At 43.2% G+C, this 19,231-nt stretch overlaps 1 protein-coding gene across 4 annotated transcripts in view; it reads right to left on the reverse strand.

Moving 5' to 3' along the window:
- Positions 1 to 17,880, reverse strand: part of plod1a (procollagen-lysine, 2-oxoglutarate 5-dioxygenase 1a) — a 29,515-nt gene extending 11,635 nt beyond the window's left edge. For all 4 annotated transcript variants that reach the window (XR_007265310.1, XM_020519472.2, XM_048615177.1 and 1 more), the window contains exons 1-11: positions 17,603 to 17,880; positions 11,023 to 11,114; positions 10,101 to 10,237; positions 9,573 to 9,736; positions 8,873 to 8,985; positions 6,803 to 6,866; positions 5,612 to 5,709; positions 3,212 to 3,313; positions 2,775 to 2,906; positions 2,407 to 2,528; positions 722 to 826 (exon numbers count right to left, since the gene is read on the reverse strand). Coding sequence is in view for 3 of the 4 variants with exons in the window: in XM_020519472.2 (XP_020375061.2) it covers positions 722 to 826; positions 2,407 to 2,528; positions 2,775 to 2,906; positions 3,212 to 3,313; positions 5,612 to 5,709; positions 6,803 to 6,866; positions 8,873 to 8,985; positions 9,573 to 9,736; positions 10,101 to 10,237; positions 11,023 to 11,114; positions 17,603 to 17,714 (1,241 nt within the window). In the remaining variant the exon portion in view is untranslated. The remainder of the gene's footprint in view (positions 1 to 721; positions 827 to 2,406; positions 2,529 to 2,774; positions 2,907 to 3,211; positions 3,314 to 5,611; positions 5,710 to 6,802; positions 6,867 to 8,872; positions 8,986 to 9,572; positions 9,737 to 10,100; positions 10,238 to 11,022; positions 11,115 to 17,602) is intronic.
- Positions 17,881 to 19,231: the final 1,351 nt, after the last annotated feature.

Here is a 19,231-nt window from a genome sequence, read left to right on the forward strand (position 1 = left end):
CACCTAATGTTCTTTTTTTATGTAGTTTAACACATTGAGTTTGTGCTGCTAAGCACTGAGACAGCTGGCAAAGATGGTCACCATGACCTGTTCTGATGATGTCATACTGCTACGATAATGCTTGCTCTGCCAGGATGCATTTGCACGTAATGATGTCATTGTGCAAGTGCTGATAAATAAAACACCTTTGCCCATTTGCAAATGTGTCATGAAACATGTGGGTGAACAGCAGCCTCAGGTTCACTCAGTCTATGGTTCTGCACACATTTTTCCAAGAATTATGAACAGTCTTTTCTCCCATTTCTTTCTTTCTGGTGGATTCCTAACCTCCTTCTGCTTTGCCTGGTTTCATTTGATTGCATTTCTTCCTACTATAATCCTCTACTTACAATGGAACACTGGGGACTTTCTGTCCTGCCATGTTGAAATGATGTTCCAAATAGTTAATGTCAGTGAGCTGATGATTAGGAGTTTAATGCAATTCTGCAGTGTGTTTAAACGACCAGTATCATCTTTGTTCCTGGCACCTACTGTTCCATTATTTTGCAGTGACATAACATCACAAAGAAGTGTTTCTGTAAATGCACCATCTCTGCTTCACCTTGTGGGGTGTTGACAGTAAATGAAGCCTTAACTCCTATCTCTCGCTCATCCTTCCCAAACAGAAATCAACTGGAAAGTAACAGATAAAGAGGTCGGTGTGTCAGGTGTTTTTTCTGACCTGTTCTGTTCAATGAGGAGTTTCAGGATGTCATGATTCAGTAGTACAACTTCAACGTCAACACTGAAGTAATAATCACATGTCACATCTTGCCGGCACAGGTCACTGTGGTCAGAAGATCAATGAGAATTAAACTGTAGATTTTGCAAACAGCAATTCTAATGCAAACAGTCAGAATTTTCATACAGATGCACCAGAACATACTCCTATGTCTTGTACTCCTATCAGTGAAAACAATTTATATTTATACACTGCCTTTAATGTAGTAAAATATTCCAAGGTACTTGACAGGTGCATAATCAGATTAAATCTGGCAGTGCACCAGAGGAGATGTTAGGATAGGTGATGAAAGCCTTATAAAATGAATAGTTTTAATGAGCATCTTAAATAAAAGAGAAGTGGAAAGATTTAGGGATGCATTTCCAGAGTTTAGACCTTAAACGCCTGAAAGGACGGTCACAAATTGTGGAGAAAAGCGTGTGAAGAATGCATGAGATTCAGGGTTGAACACACGTATATAAATGTGTACAGACACATTAATGTGCATCTGCAAGGGTACACACATACAATATGAAAGAGTAATACATTTACTTCATGTACACAATCCATTAACATTTCAATGCAAGGAAATTGCTAATAGAAATAATTAAAAACCTTGATTAAAGGATCACATTCTCATTTCTCTATTTAGAGTTGAGAGAAAGATTTTTCATGAACAGTTGCACTTCTAAGCACATTTCATGATTTCAAGATGTTACAAAAAGTAATCATTTTTCTAATGTTGGAAACAGCAGTCAATTTGCACATGGCATGGTCTCAGAAACAGCCATGTAATAATGGCTAGCTTATGTGTTTTACTGATATTGAGCATAATTTTTCTCACACTGGAGGTGGTAAAAGAGATGACGTGAAAGGGAAATAGTGGGGCAACTTGACATAGACAGAAACTCAATGCCTTTCACCCCCTCAGCAATGAAGTGCTGGGTAAGAGGGTCAAATGAGGACAGCAATTAAAGTCCTTAAGTGGTCAATTAATGGCCTCAACCTATCACCTCCCTGACTGCCTGCCTCCCTGCCAGGCAAGAAAAGTGGCTTAATTTCCTGACGGGACACCATCTTGACCCACCTACCAGATTGGGGTGGGAGCTTCTAATTGCTTCAATCTGAAGGCAATCAAAGGCATGAATGGTGAGGACGAGAGGTAGCCTTTGAAAGTCACACCCATGCCCTTCCCTCTAACCCCTCTGAACCCACCTGAACCTGTGAATCTCACCTCATGACGAGGAATTAAAATGTGACCACCCTTCTCACCTCTAGATCCCCCAAGGTCTCGGCTGGCAATCTTTGGGATCCAGAAGCTACAGACCCAATATGGGAAAATTTGGCCTACTGGTTAAGGGGTAAATATTGGTACAGTCTACTAAGAAATTCTTTGATCTTCAAAGCAGCTTTGTAGGATCTTTTATGTTTCCTTGAGAAGGTAGATAGGACCTCATTACATCTCATCTGAAAACAGATATCCTCAACCCAGAGTGCACTTGGGTGGGTCAATATGGATTATGTGGTCAAGTCCCAGAGATGTAGTTCGAATCCCCAGTCAAACGAAAAGTGCTAACAGCAGACATGATGCAATATCAGTGGACAACATGAGACTCCATTTCTAATTAATGCTCTTTGTTACTCACATCCCCATGTTGCGAGCATCTGCATTGGCAATCTCCTCATCAGGTCCAACTACTTTCACAGTCTGGTACTTGTCCCCATGTTCCTCCACAAACTGCCACACATGCTGCTCATGGTGGTTTTGCTGTTAATATAGAGAAAGAGGGAATCTCTAAGTATAACATAGCCAAATCAGACAGTTGCACTTCATCCTCTGTACTGAACTTCCTTTAGCACTGGCACTATCTGATAACATACCAATCAATATATCAATAGTTCTTTTTAGGAACCATTGAATAAACAAAGGAGTGATTTAGAATTTTCCCAACTGATCAGCAAGGCAAGGATTCCAACAGCAAAATAAATTATAGATAGCAGGATGGACACTCACTGTATTGTGAATGAAGATTTGGAGTTGCTTCTTTGGATAACTCAAATTCACTAAACGCTCAAAGAAATCCTCTACAAAGGGTGTCAGCTGCTCAATGAAGATTCCAATGAACACAGTAGGGAATTCACTGTCCTAAACATGAGAAAAACAAAATCACTCACCACTTTGCAAAGTGATCAATGAATCAGGATTGCAGATTTGAGAATGCTATTCATTCTCAGATATATCTCATAGCTGGGGGTACATGGGGAGATCTCAAATTTATCAGCTCAAGCCACTGGGTCGAGGAGATTTAATACTGCAAGTCACACTGCACCCGTAAACATCAATACTGACAAGGCTCAGGCTTAGGCGTAACTTATGGGAAGAAGGAAATACTGCCTGTCCCAGTTTACACAGCTGGTATCAAATAAAGAATTTGGACCAGAGTCACTCACCTTCTTTTCTGCTAAACTTATTGTGTCTTTATCACATTCTGTGCAGCCAGTTTCAAAGGTCCAGACCTTCGGAATGTAGTTCCCCATATAGTTCAGCTGCATCTTAAAAGTGAAGAATTCAAACTGTTAGAATAATTTGGTAGAAACAAGAAATGTTTCCTCTGGTTGAGAGTCTAGAACTAGGTGGCACAATTTAAAAATAAGGGGCATGACGCTTAGGTGCAAGATAAAGTTTTTTTTACTCAGATGGTTGTGAACCTTTGGAATTCTCTAACCTAGAGGTCTGTGGAGGCTTAGTCTTTGAGTATGTTAAAAGAGAAATTTTAAGATTTGTGATTACAAGTGGCATGCAGGGTTTTGGAAATAGGATAAGGAAAAGGCATTGAAGTGTTCAGCTGTGATTGTTTTGAATGGTGGGGCAGGCTTGATGGGCTGAATGGCCTATTCCTTTTCCTATGTGTGCTAGTGAGTGGGTGAAAGAGGTAGAAGAAGCATGTTTAAGAGAGAGGGACTAGAAACAGAATCAATGAAAGTGAGACAGGTAGAGACAGGTTTGTGAATAGCATCAGAGAATGTGACATAGTCAGATCAAATGAGCAAGAAAATGAGCTCAGGGAATACATAATTATATTTAAGGACTATGCGGAACTGGAACACGAAATTGTTTGGACTCTGGCTTGAAAAGATTTTGAAGGAACATGTGATTTCTGAGTGTCATGTTCAGCAGTAATTACTGAGTCAAATTTTATTGTGCGCTGTTAGCCACCTGCTGTTTTGTTGGAAATCAAGTGATTTTGGAAAGAAGACAAGCAAAGCTTTAAAGACAGTTAAGAGATCAGTTTAATTTCTAGACAAACTTGGTTTGGAAGAGATAGGACCAAAGTGCTGGAGGCTGACTAGTTCATCATTTGAACTAAAGTTGCTGTTTCAGTGCACAGGTTGGAGCATCAGTTGAAATAACAAACCTCCAAAAAGGTGGCAGCAAAAAAAAATTCTGTCCCTCACCTGAAAAAGAAGAAACTTTACAGCAGGATAACTGCACAAACCTCTCTCAGTGAAATACCTTCTGGGGGCCCGAGAAATTTCCAGAAACAAATATGCTTAACCGCCTCTTAAACTTTGAAAGCTGACTTATTTCTATTCAAAGTCCTAAGTCTAAGGCTATTCTCATTAAAGTGAAGTTGAAGTTTATTTAAAATAAACAACTTATTTTTTGAGTTTATTGAAGAAACCGGTTGATAGTCTCTCTTGTGCTTGATAATAGAAAGAAGGAGAAAAACATTCACCATTTTGGTAACTGAGTGAAACATTTACACTTCTACCATATCTTGTGGAGAAGATTCTTTTCATTCATTCATGGGATGTGGGTGTCGCTGCCTGTGCCAGCATTTATTGCCCATCCCTAATGTCCAGAGGGCAGTCAACCATATTGCTGTGGCTCTGGAGTCACATGGCAGGTGGGACTAGTTTAGCTTCGGACTATGGTCGGTATGGACTGGTTGGACCAAAGGGTCTATTTCTCTGCTGTATGACTCTATGTAGGCAAGACCAAGGAAGGATGGCAATTTGCTACCCTCAAGGACATCAGTGGCCAGAAGGATTTTTCTGACAATTGACAATGGGTTCATGGTCATCATTAGACTCTTAATTCCAGATTTTTATTGAATTCCAATTCCATCTGCCTTTGCTGGATTCAAACCCAGGTCCCAAGAACATCACCTGGGTCTCTGGATTATTAATCCAGTGATACCACCACTCGGCTTGATTACCAATGCACTGGAGATAAATTGAGACAGTGACTACGAAAGCAAGTGTGGAGAACTGGCATAAAGATAGAAAGTGAATGAATGGAAGAGTGAATGGCTGGCAGAGAAAGCGACAGGAATAAATGGTAGAGTAACAGATGAGTAACTAAGAGTTAGAGGGCAATTGTCTCAGTAGGAAAGGGACATTGTGAATGAATATGACAGCAATGATACACAGGCAAATTAATGGTAAAGTCATGTACAGAATTACATATACATGCATGCAGGAGGCCATTCAGCCAATCATGCAGCTGCTGGCTTTTTGAAAAATCAAATAATTTATTGCCACATCCCTGCTCTTTCCCCAAGTCCCTACTTAACATCGTTATAAGATGTCTAATTGAAACAGAAAATGCTGAAAATACTCAGCAGATCTGTAACATCTGTGAAAAGAGAAACAAAGTTAATATTTCACATCAAAGACCTTTCATCAAGCCAAAATATTAATTTTATCCCCATCTTAATTGGTGTGAGACATGAGGTGTAAGAAACAACTGCATACTACAATGTAGGATGTTAGAATCCCACTAGATGATCTGAATAACATTCTTGTTCTGTAATAAACTTGGGATTGTGACAGCAGGGCCACACCTACCTTTGTGGGACCATTTCCATGGATGATGACTGGCAATGAATTATACTCCATGTTTCGTGCTCTTACTCGCTTATCTTCAAACTTCAGAACCACTTCATCTGGCAATCAAGAGAGAGACCAGCAAAAGACAAACTGTGTTAGCACAGTTAAATCTCAATGTTGACTTTTGCTCTTAATTCTATTTACTTCCCTTGAAGTTAGTTTGTCAAATCTCCTCTAAGAATAAGACCATAAGTACCAGATTGTACATGCAACATATCTAATATAAAACAAAGTTCTGGAAACATTCAGAAATTAGTGTCTGAGGAGAGAGATTTCCCACTATGTGTTCCTGCTTGTAGCTCTCTGCATGCTGTGGGGAAAGAAAATAAAATGTTCATTGTCCAGTGATGGTTGCAATCTCAGCCTTCACTGGCAGCCAGCATAAAGGCAGTTCCCAATTTCCATTGTCTGCTTCAGCCAGAATTCAGTTGGTAATCAGTAACCAGCACCAGGACAGCTCTGCCTAAGTTCATAACTTCACTGACCAGGTTAACCTTTATTCGAGCATCTTGAACAACCACAACTGATGGGAGGTCATGCCCCAAGCACCACACCTGATGATCTTTATGAACTAGAGGTCACTTTTCTATGGAACTGGCCTTGAATATTAGGTGAGTTGACAATTGTACACTTATATTCTTTTCTTCTTTATTCTTTCATTGGATGTGGACATCGCTGGCAAGACAGCATTTGCTGCCCCCTCTCTTTAAATGGGCTCTTTGAACTTGAATGGAGGGGCTTGCTAGGTGCTTTCAAGCACATAGCTCTGGAGTCACATGTTGGCCAGACCAGGTAAGGATGGCACATTTTCTTTTCTAAGGACATTAGTGAACTTGGTGGGCTTTTATAACAATCAATGTTGACAGTCATCATCAACATCACTAAGACTAGATTTAACTTCCAGTTTCCAGTGTAATTGAATTTAATTGAATAAATTGAATTTGAATTCCACAAGCTGACATAGGGGAATTTTAAATCATGTTCCCAAAGCATTCGCCTGGTCTTCTGGATTATTCGTCCGCTGACATTACCACCACTCCATTGTTTGCCTATGTTTTCATAGCTGCTTTACGCTTGGATTCTTGATTGCGTGCTTTGTTGCCTGACTCCTGACTGTGATTCAGAAGAACAGAAAACACAGAGACATACCAAGTGCTCCATTTAAATTCTGGAATATCCGACATTTGTGGTCCAAGGTAATATTCAAACTTGCCTGGAAAGAAAGTGGAAACAAGGCAAATGTGAACAGGACAATCTCACTGCATTAATAAATAGAGCATTGTTGGTTACAATGGGCAGAAGGTTGTGCTGCTTCTAGGAGTGGGAAGTGAGGTCCATGGGGGAACTTAATTTTGCAGGAGGCTAAAATTCAGAATTCTAATGGAGGGGTAAACTTTTGCAATTAAGTACACAGAATTTTAAAGTGGGTTGAGCTTCCCAACAGTAAAGGTCTGGAAGCCCTTTTGTATCTCATGCATGCCTATTAAAGGCTAACTCACCAGAGGCTTCCTCTGCCAATTAATTTCTCCACGAGCAAGCAATATTTGACTTACAAATTCCTACTACATAACAGAGGTGTGCTCTAGTCAATCTCGTCATCTTCGAGAGTATTAGAGTAACCAGCCATTATTTTGTCCTTTTTGGGGAGTGTTTGTCTATTCCATGTCTTGATTGAGATTGGGTGATGGTTATCTAGGTTGCACAGTGCACAGAAGATGAGAAAGGAAAGCAGAATGGAGTGCAACAGACAAGGGGCAAGGAGGCTGGCCAAATTGGGCAAGTATATCTGTCGGAATGTAGGAGGTTCACCATTACTAGGGAAGGGTCATAGGTGAACGTGAATGGTGCAGCTACAGGTGGGAGTGGTTTCATAGGCAGGGCTGGTGGTTGACGAAGGGTACTGGGCCTAAAGGGTACTATCAGTTGTGTCAATGCTGGGGTCCTGGAGATTAAGTTAAAGATACTGGTAAGTGGCTGGGAAAATGACAGAGATAGGGGGTAGTGGGACTTGTGAGGATGAGAATTCCCAGCTCATGGAAAAGAGGCAGATGGTCACATGAGGGGGGTCTCTAAAGGTAAAGCAGTAGGTGGTTTCAATCCTGTGAAGATTTAGGATGGGCATGGGGAAGATGATGGCTATTGTCTCAGGGAGTGGTTGGGGAGCAAGACAGAAAGAAAGAGAGAGAGAGAAAGAAAGAGCAGGCATGTGGATGGCTATTGTAATGGGTCCAGTGTAACAGGAGGAACATGAAGTGTGAGAGAGGGGAGGTCTATCCTAACATGGAGTACAATAAGTTCAAGAATAATAGGTGGAACAGGAGGAGGGTAATATGCAGTGAAACTTCTGAAGTGAAAGTGATGCAGACCATTTCACCCTTCTCTAGCTCAGAGCAGAGTTCCTCATCAATAATGCATAGTTGAATTGAAAGCAGGGATTTGCAGATTGGAGGAGTTTCTGTAGAGTTCTGGGTGGTAACTAAAAGCAAATCCTTGTTATAATAGGTCAACTGCATGAGAACCAGGCTCAGGTGTATTCTCCTCTCTATGGTGAAGCCCTCATTTAGAGCAGAACTATCACTCCATGATTCAGGAGCCTCATGACATTGAAATCTCAGCAAGGTCAGGAACTGCAATGAAGTTTGAAATGAGGGGCATCCTCTATAGTTGAAGGCAGGCAAGAAGTGAGAACAGCAAAGGAATTAGTCAATAGATTGAATCCTGCAATTTGTTTACATCTATCCCTTTATGCTTAAATGAGGATGGGACATGTGAATCCTGCACTTCTACTTGCTCTGGTAAAGTAAGGCATCCCTGAACATGGGATCATTTTCTGCTGTGTCTATGACATCTCTGGGTAATAGTTTTGGAGGATGGGGTGCAACAAAGGCAGGATTAATGCTTCTGGTCAATAGCCGTCCAGATGCCCTTTAAATGAGGCAATGGATCCTTCATTTTTGAGAGGTAAGTCAGGGTAAAGGATTCCTCCTGTAAGATTCACCAAGCTACTTATACACTCATCTGTAATAAATTGAGATTTACATAATCACTTAAGAGATGCCAACCTGCTAAGTGGAAATGAAGGTCACTTCTCACCTGACACTGAACTTAGACAACAAAATGGAAGATTCCACCCAATGTTACTAAATAATACCTTACCACAGTGTTCCACTATTGCCCACTGATGTCTGTACTCTTTCAATGTTCTCTCCAGTTCCTTACCCTCTTCTTCGGATCCAGATATGTTTTTGTGTAAAAGAGTTGATCATCATGCTTGTCCTCTAGATCCCAGGGTTCCACAAGTTCGTAAATATTCGGAGCAAAGCCAATAAATCCTGAAATTTCCCAAAAGGATAATGAAGTTACCGCAATGTAATCCTGATCCTATTTCTACAGGGCATTGGAATATAGTAGTACAGAACTGAATTAAAGGTGTACATAAACAACCACATGAACACCTATTTGAAGATAGATACATATGAATGGAGGCACCAGTATAAATATAAACACATAAATGCTTTCACACATGGACGTGTTCATGTACACACTTTCATACAACTACAAGTTGTATGGAAACATAGCATTATACACAAGCTGCTTTACACATAAATAAAAGTAAAACACTGTGGAAGCTGCAGATCTGAAATAAAAACAGAAAGTGCTGGAGAAACTCGGCAGGTCTGATAGCATCTGTGGAGAGAGAAAGTGGGTTAATGTTTTGAGTCCAATATGACTTCTATTTGTAAGAACTGGATCCAAAGAATAGTCATGTGTGACTCAATGTTAACTCTATTTCTGTGTCCTCAGATGCTATTGAATTATCCAACACTCTCTGCTTTACACACAGATATAAATCCAAGCATTCACTGTGCCTGTTACGCTCAGAGGATGAACTTTGTGCAATGCAAACATGGAAACTCACCTCCGGAATTGAGGAATCGTTTGCCCTCCCTTACATGAGGGTACTGGACTTCAAGATGGTGATTGGGCCAAATAAAAGCCTCAGCAGAAAAGACCACATTGTGCTTAGCCTGATGAAACTTCTTTAGTAATTCTTCAGGCCCTGAAGCAAATATCACATCATAGCTGCAAAACATTACAAGATTAGGTAGTGGCAGGAAGGAGTACTTGAATTTAAATAGCACCACTCATAATCTCAGGAAGTTTCTCATGGGTTTTGAAGCACAGGCTCTATTGTAATTTAAGAATGCTGGCAGTTAATTTGCATGAAACAAGCTCCCACCAACTGCAAAGTGATATAGAACTGTTAATTTGTTCTAATGATGTTGTTGAGGGATAAATATTGTCTAGGACATGGTGAGAAACTCTCCCACTCTTCTTCAGAACAGGATCTCTTACACTCAGTTGAGAGATCAGATTGTCAAATCTTATGTTGTGAGAACTTCATGACCCATCCCATGCGGGGAGATCTCATACAGCTGGAGTGTACCTGTCCACAAACAGAATAACCAGTTCCTTCTCTGTGGCATATGATTTCAAGGCTTGCTTCAGAATCCGTACTTTCTGCCCGCCTCCTGAGGATTTTGTCACGTCTCCACCTGTCCACTCCTCACCCAAACCCAACACCTACAAAATACAAAGAGGGACAATTTTAAATATTAAACACCCATGGGATCTAGCAATGCTAAATGGCCTTTGAATGCCCAGTCAGGAATGATCTATTTTACTTATTAGGAGCAGGAACTTGATACTGGGCCAACATCAGCTAAAGTGTTCTGACATTGTGTTGTTTTGGATTTGTTACAAATCATTGGCCAAGGAGGTGGGGTGCCTGAGATTTTTTTAAATTCATAACCTCAGTTTTGGAATATCATTCGTTGACATCACCCACATCCAACACACAAGATGACAAATCAACCAATTATTCCTCTTACGGCGCTTGTGGATTTTCAGTCGCCTGGCTGATTTACTTATTGGTAACACGCATTCGACTAGTGTTCTGATAATTAAACCCTGCACCCAGCAGTTTGCCCTCCCCTCAAACTTGCTGAATCTAATATATCCTGGTGTTTAGGGGATAGGATTTATCCAACAATGATGTCAACAGTCCCAAATACATCCTTTTCCCAAACTCAAATCTCAGAATAATCTAACAGAGTGAACTAACTAATCAGAACCTTAAAAACTGAGTAAGCAGCTGGGTTGACAACAGCATCTAGTTCTGAGAACATTAACTGCAATTAGAAACTTTATAAAAACTTTATCACTGTTTCAGTCCAGTCAATCAGCAGTTCATTTGACAGAAGCGTTTTGCATTAGAGAGCAACTTTATTGGTCTCTGACACCAGTTGCTGATCTGTTCTCATTGCTATTGTGTTAGTTGATAAATAATTTGCTCCAAATTATGTCACCTTAACCGTGTAATTGAAGAAGTTTGCAGATCTCATGAATCGCATGAAGCCATCTGTTTCTTTTGTGGCAACAGTGAAAACCAAGAGATTTTCTGCAGGAAACAACAAAAAGGAGAGTTTATGGCAGAAGCACAGCAATTCCCAACCTACACCCTCCTCACTGTAATCCACAGTCATTGACTCACAATATATACAGGTCCCACTGCAAACCATGTACACCAACTCAAAATCTACACCCTCCCCACTGTACAGACCATGTTTTTTGTATTTTTGGTTGTGAGAAAACAACTATTTTAAAAGTCAGGGTTTAATGAAGAATTGCTGCATTTTAAAAAAGTAATCTGTCACTTATTGTAAGTGCTGTTTACACAGCTGCTTGTTTAAGCGGTAGTGGAAGATGAGTTTGCAGATGAACTACAGCCAAGTTTGCATATAAATGTAGCTTTGCCTGGCAACAAGTAGCTGCTTGGTCTGTGGGTTAGTGGTCAGTTATCAATGACAAAGGTCTTCTGGTTGCCAACAACTATTTGATTGACTCTCAGTTGGCTGAACAGTCTTGCTGTAAGCTGTGACTTAACTGATAAATCAAAGACCTTTAGAAGTGGGAACTAGTCATTTTGTGCCCCCTGAAAACAGGTGGAAGTATCTGGAGAAGGAAGATAAAGAAGCAGTGTGCTGGTCAGCCCAAGAATCATCTCAGCAAACCCTATTGACAGGGGCCATTGAACTGCTACTCCAGTCTTCAATTCCACCCATGTTTTCTTTACCACATATGTATTTGAGTGTGTGTTTAGAAAAAGGGCAATTATAAAAGGGAGGTGGAGTTTTAACTCAAGTGGAGTTATAAATAAATGGTTCATAATTTTATTGAATTCCTACATGGAAACAGGCCATTCGGCCCAACAAGTCCACACCGACTCTCTGAAGAGCATCCCACCCAGACTCATCCCCCTACTCTGCCCCTGTGACCTGCATTTCCCATGCTAATCCACCTAGCCTGCACATCCCTTGACAGTATGGGCAATTTAGCATGGCCAATCCACCTAACCTGTACAATTTAGGACTGTGGGAGGAAACCGGAGCATCTGGAAGAAACCCACGCAGACATGGGGAGAATGTGCAAACTCCACACAGTTACCAAAGGTGGAATTGACCTCTGGTCCCTGCTGCTGAGAGGCAGCAATGCTAACCACTGAGCCACCATGCTGCTGTAATTGTTTATTTGTAGTTACAACCTATTTATTTGAAATAGTCATTCTTGTTAAGTACAGAAACCTAGTCTATGCTTTCTGTCAAACTGGGCCTAAAAGAAGATAAATTAAGGAATTCTGCACACTTTCAAGAATCTTTAACTTTGAGGACACTTCTGAGAATAACAGGGCTTGATTTCCAGCATGCTACCCCAGTGAGGCATAACACCACACCACGGGCTCACAACACACACTCCTCCCCAATGGAACTTACAAACATACCCACCCCAGCAAAATCCCCAGAAATTAATTCACAACTCAGGACAATAGAAGCCTCAGTTTAGCATTTATCTGAAAGATGGCACCCCTAACACTGCAGCAAGTACTCCTTCAGTTCTACACCAGCAGTATCAGCCTGGATTACACACTACATTTACTGGAAAGAAATTTGAACATATAATCTTCTACCTTACAGGTAGAGATCATACCCTCTGAGCTATTATGAGGCTTAGAAATTTGTAGAGGGACAGACTGATTTGGGATTGATTACAATGATGGACTTGGTGACTGTGGACCCAACTTGTTGAAAGAGGAGATTGTATTTGTTCAGAACAAGTCTAACAAACAGGCATCTCTCGTAATTACATTTTCAATGTACATTAGACTTAATATTTATACTTCAGTTGGCTGTGAGGCCATCTGAAAATGGGTCAGGGAGTTTAGTCCAGTCAAGACCGACTGGGGAAAGATGACTGCCTGTCAACAAAAAGGTACTAAGGATGTGTTAGAATATGATGAGTGGTTTAAGACAGTCAAGTTGGAACATTCAGGATTGACTGACAGGGGCCATGAAGATGTAGGCCAGAGCTATTTAGGCCCCCTGTGGGCCACTTTTGTGGCGGGACTAAAGCCCGAACTAGCCAAAATGTTGATGGTAATAAAACCGGACTGGGAACAAATGGGAACTATATACGGAGAACTGGTGGAACAGTGTGATCGTCTGGACAGATATGCAAACGAAGGTGAGGACGATACATGTCACTGGAGGGTGATATGCGGCAAAAGCGGAAAAACAACTCAGCAAACGTTACTGTTGTGGGAAAGAGGAGCACTGCGCCGAGACATGCTGAACTAAACAACGGGAAAAGCGAACTGGGGGAGTGAAAGGCAACCCCCGACTCAGGGTCAGCCCCCACCCCCCGCCTATTAGTAGACCATATCAAGAACATGACAGTCGAGCAGCAGAATGAGATGTTGAATATGACAAAAGACCAGACCTCACCCCTCTCCCTCGCCATACTCTTGAAGGCTCTAATACAACGAGGGGATGGAATTTACATCCCTACGAGGGTGGACAACTGAGAAATACCAAGAAATCTTTTGGATATCGGAGCAGAATTAACTGTTTACTTCTGTACTATGGAAAATTACTACCCCTGGATGGGAAAACGCAAACAGTACAAGGAGTGGGAGGTGAAAGTCTCACTCTGAAAAGAACACATCCAGTGCTCATTGAATTGGGTCCACGTGAATTAATGACCTCGGTGTGGGTAGGACCGATTGAACAAGCTCTCTTGGGAATGGACATTCTGATCTAGGTAAACTCTTCCTTGCACTTTGAGGATGGTAAAGTGACCTGGTCGATAAGATGCATGAAAAAGGAAGAGTTAAGAGACCATCCAATCTGGGCAAAGGATAAGAACTATTGTGGCTTGCTCCAGATGGAACCAGCATCATTCACTGGAGTTGCCCCTCCATATACCAAACAATACCCCTAGAAGATTTGAAGCTCAGGTTGTGGATGAAGTTGTAGACTTGCTCGCTGAGCCGGTGGGTTTGGTTGCAAATGTTTCGTCACCCTGCTAGGTAACACCGTCAGTGCACCTCCAGTGAAGCATCTGTGTTCTGTCCCGTTATTTATATGCCTCAGTTTGCTGGGGTGGTTGGAATTACTTCTGACTCTGTTTCTCAGTGGTTTGTACACAGGGTCTAATTCAATGTGTTTGTTGATGGAATTCCGGTTGGAATACCAGGCCTCCAGGAATTCCCTGGCACATCTCTGTTTGGCTTGTGCGATTACGGATGTGTTGTCCCAGTCAAATTTGTGTCCCTTGGTGTCCGTGTGTAGTAAGACAAATAAGACTTGGTCGTGTCTTTTGGTGGCTAATTGGTGTTCATGTATCCGTATTGTCAGTTTTCTTCCAGTTTGGCCTATGTAATGTTTCTCAGAGTCCTTCCATGGTATTTTGTATATTACACTGGTTTTACTGGTTTTGGGTATGGGATCCTTTATGTTTGTCAGTAGCTGTCGTTGGGTGGTTGTTGGTTTGTGGGCTACTCTGATACCTAGGGGTCTAAGTAGACTTGTGGTCATCTCTGAAATGTCCTTGATGTACGGTAGGGTGCTTAGTGAGTCTGGTTGTGTTGTGTCATCCTGTTGTGGTCTGTCACAGAGGTAACGATGGAATGTGTTTTTTGGGTATCCATTCCTTTTGAAGACTCCGTATAGGTGCTCCTGCTCTGCTTTGCACAGTTCCGGGTTGCTGCAATGTGTTGTGGCTCGTTTAAGTAGTGTCCCGATGCAGCTCTGTTTGTGGGCAATGGGGTGGTTGCTAGAGTAATTGAGTATCTGGTCCATATGTGTGGTCTTTCTTTATATGCTAGTCTGGAGTTTCCTGTTGTTTTTGTATTCTGCCATTATGTCCAGGAAGGGTAGTCAGCTGTTGTTACCTTCTTCTTCAACACGACCAGACTTACTAATCACCCTACTGTACATCAAGCTGTACCATAATAAAGTTGTATCTAAATCTACCACCGGACTCTCATTGGAAAATATAAGACCTAACATTCTGTAAGAATTAACAGTCACTTAATAATCAGAAGCCATCCCACTCCACCCTCAACAGCTATTAAAATACTGGCACCATCTGTCAATTTTTGTCCTCAAGGCACAGAAATACAAGAGCATGGAGTTACACTAGAATGTACAAAATGATGGTTAGCCAACAATTAGAGTACTGCACGGAATATTTCAGATCAACATATTATAGGATAGACGTGATTGCAATAGAGAGAGTGCATAGGAGATTCACCAGGATACTTCCTGAGCTACGAGGAAAATTGGATCGTCTGGAGTTGATTTCCAGCAGCAAAGGTTGGGAGGGGACCTGATAGAGGTATGTAAGATTATGAGGGGCAGAAATAGGGTAGATAGGAAGGCACATTTTCCACTAAGGGATCAATAACTCAAAGGCATAACTAAAAGACCAAAGGGAGAATTGAGGTGGTTTTTATTCACTGGGAGGGTGGCGTGAGTCTGAAACTCACTGCTTGGAAGAGTGTTTGAGTTAGAAATTCTGGTGACATTGAGGCAGCACTTAGATATTCAGTAAAATAAGGCAAAGAACTGAGGATGTTGGAAATCTGAAGCAAAGACATAAATTGTTGGAGAAGCTCAACAGTTCTGGCAGCATCTGTGGAGAGAAAGCAGCGTTAACTTTTCGAGTCCACTGACCCTTCTGCAGAACTGAGTGATGTTCTAAAGAAGAGTCACCGGACTGGTTAACTTTGCTTTCTCTCTACAGATTTTTATTATTCATTCACAGGATGAGGTGTGTTGCTGGCTAGGCAGCATTTATTGACCATCCCTAATTGCTCAGAGAGCAGTCAAGAGTCAACCATATTGCTGTGGGTCTGGTGTCACGTGTAGGCCAGACCAGGGAAGGATGGCAGACCTGCCCAGTTTGTCCAGCAATTTCTATTTTGCTTTTAACATTCACTTGCGTTGCAATCGCCTCCAAGGCTATGAGCCACAAGCTGGAAAATAGGATTCTAGTAGTCTTTTTTTCCTGCAGTCAGATCTTTCTTGACTGGTGCAGGCGCAGTGGGCCGAATGGCCTTCTGTGCTGTAAACGTCCATGCGTTTCTCTCTATTACAAATAATTCTTCAAAAGATTTAGTCTAAACCATGAGGATGTGTGGGGTAGGGCTAGGGCTAGGGCTAGGGGTGGTAAGTGACCTTCAAATCTCCGGTTAATCAACTGGTGGAGAAAACATGTCCATGATTTTACTGAGCGCAGAAGCAGAGCTGAAATGAATGAAGCCTTCCACACTCTCACCCCGTACAATATCAAATCGCAAAACTACCTGAGAGTCTGGAGTAAAAACTGGACTAGGAACGAGGGAAGTATCCAGTGGCTGCAGGAATATAGGGAGTTAAATCTTGGCGATTGAGTTGGAAATGGGCGGAAAGCTGGCGGAGTATGTTCCAGAGCCTGGGCTCAGAATCAAAACAGAGACTGAGCCGCTGATTCCATTATAACTCGGGCCCTCCCATTCCACTCTCCCAGCCTTTTGGGAAACTGCTCACCCCTCCCCCATCTCTTTCCACGTCAGCACCTTCACCCACCCCCGAAAAAAACATAACCCCAAACAGCAATTGAATAAAGATTCAGGAGAGGGTAGCCACAGGTTCCAGCCCTGATCCCTGCACAGTCGCCCCCGATGTTACAGACCCCATTCTCCGTATTATTTACTAAACAACTAGATCACTTTTGTTTGAACGCCCTGGCTCTTTATGCATCCCCTCCTCCGGCATTTATTCCAGTTGGGGCCCCAAGACGCTCCCCTATGCTCACTCATTCACTTAGCCCTTACCAACCGCGCCCCCCTTCTCTCCTCTAAACTCCTCTTACAATCCCGCCCCCATCACCTCCTCCCCACTCTCAATCGACCCCGTTCCTCCTCACCCCCACACAGTTGCATAGTGGTTTCCCTGTATCCCAAAAAGCGACGTTTCTCCCTTCTTTACAATGTTTCTCCATAGCACCCCTCCCTCCTTATCTCCCCCATTGCATCCCTCGTCGTTTACCTTCCCACCCCTCTCTTATTTCCCCAACCTCTCATTAACCCTCTTCTACATTTCCCACCATCTTCACCTGCCCCCTCTTCATCTGCTCTATTCCATGCTCCATCCCACTCTCCTCAACTCACCCTTCCCTAACCCCTCAGTCCTCTTTTCCCCATTTCTTCCTTTTCTCCCCATCCCTTCTCCTATTTACTCCCCTATTCCACCCTCCCCCCCTCCCCTCCCCCCACCCCCCCCCCCCTCCCTTCCCCCCCCCTCCCCCCCCTCCCTTCCCCATTCCTCTCCTCCTCTTCACCCTCCCCATTCCTCTCCTCCTCTTCACCCTCCCCATTCATTTCCCCCATCTCCCCATTCCACTCGCCCTCCTCAACTCCGCTGCCCCCGTCATGTGCCTTTTCCCTCATCCTATCCTTCTCCGTTTCTCTCTCCTTTCTACTCTGTCCCCTGTACCTCAATCTCCGCACTTCTCTTATTTCTCCCCAAAGGATTCCCCCTCCCTCTCTTCCCGCAGTCTTGGAGATACCTTTCGGAACCGGATTTTTCCGAGTTTCACTTTTACAAACGCGAAATTGGGAGGTTAAAATCAGGACCGGTAGGATCAGAAACAATGAGCAAACTCTTCGAACGCAATCCATTGCAGCCTCCGCGCTTATTTCTGTATTGTCTCCCTCAATCCTTTCTTCTCGACTTTCCTTTTCAGAGCTTAAACTGGGCCCAGGGCTACAGCATCGCCTTCTATAGGGCAGCGCGTCACTTTAAACAGGCCAGCCCCTCTTCCCAGGCTCTCCCTACTGCCCCTGACTCACGTACACACAGACGGTGCACATACTTAACATACACGACACACACACATAGATGGAGCTACTTAATGGGTTCGAATCTTCTGCTGTGTTGCTGTTCTCCATCACTATCCAAAAACCTTTGGATCAGAGATTCGGTAAATCAATCAGCTTTATTTCTCCCGATCAGTGTCCACTGATCCCTCGTTTAGAGAGAGGACATCAGATAGCTTTTCTGCTCCTCATTGCTGTCTAGTAATGCATAGGTTAGAGAGGGGAAATCATTCCTGCTCCTAACTTCCGTTCAATGATGCCTGGACAAAAGACTTCTTGACCCTGAACACACTTGCCACACTTGGCTTAGGGAAACGGTATGTAGCCTGGGGGGCTACTGCACCCGATCCGTGGGTTAGAGAATGAGGGGAAATCAATCGAGGTACCTGCTGTAGATCACTATCTAGTAAATTTTGATCAAAGGGAGGGGATATCAAACGAGGCTCCTTCCCCTTATCACTGCCAGTGGATCCTAGCTGAAAGTTAGTAACGAATTCTGCCCCAGATCATTAACACTCTCTGCCCCAGATTTCCATGTGGGAAATCAGCCTAGGTTCGTGTTCCTGATCATCACCAGTGAGTAGGTGGAAGAAGTGTATAGAACTGTACACAGCAAGAGTCAACAAACTTCAGGGAGAACACTGGCAAAAAGTACCAGTGTCAATGTGGCTCTTGTCCAGTATTAGCAACTCCCTTCAGACCTGATAAAAACCGAAAGGACTGCGGACGTTGTTAGTCAGGAACAAAACAGAAGTTGCTGGAAGAGCTCAGCAGGTCTGGCAGCATCTGTGGAGAGAAATCGAGTTAATGTTTCGGGTCCGGTGACCCTTCCTTGCTCAACATTGTTTTTGCCCCCTCAGACCTGGACCGTGCTCATTCCTGATCGCTAGGGGGCGTGGCCAAGTCTGCATGGGCCAAAGAATTGGAATCCCTGGGATGGTGTCCTGAGGGGGCGGGACCACAGCGGGACCGGGCGTTGTCTGAAATGTGGGCGGGATCATAGCGGGGACTCGTGAGGGACGTAAACAATATTGAGGGCGGAGCATTGAAGGGGCGAGGTCATCATTGGAGGGCGGTGTCACTAAGAGGCGCGGTCGGCACTGGAGGGCGGGGCTCTGAAGGGGGGGTTAGCTGCGTAGGGCAGGGTAACCATGGGGCGGGGCCCGGGCGGGGCATCGTTAAGATGGGGCGGGCCCAGTGTTCGTTTGAGGGCGGCGTCACGAGGAGGCGAGTCAGGATGGGCGTGGCTTTTGCGCGCGGAAGTTTCCCGTTTTCTTTCATGCGGGGGCCGATCCCAAGCTGTCGCAAAGTAAGCTGGA

Source organism: Rhincodon typus, chromosome 31 (genome assembly GCF_021869965.1).
Source record: "Rhincodon typus isolate 14 chromosome 31, sRhiTyp1.1, whole genome shotgun sequence".
Lineage (NCBI taxonomy): Eukaryota > Metazoa > Chordata > Chondrichthyes > Orectolobiformes > Rhincodontidae > Rhincodon > Rhincodon typus.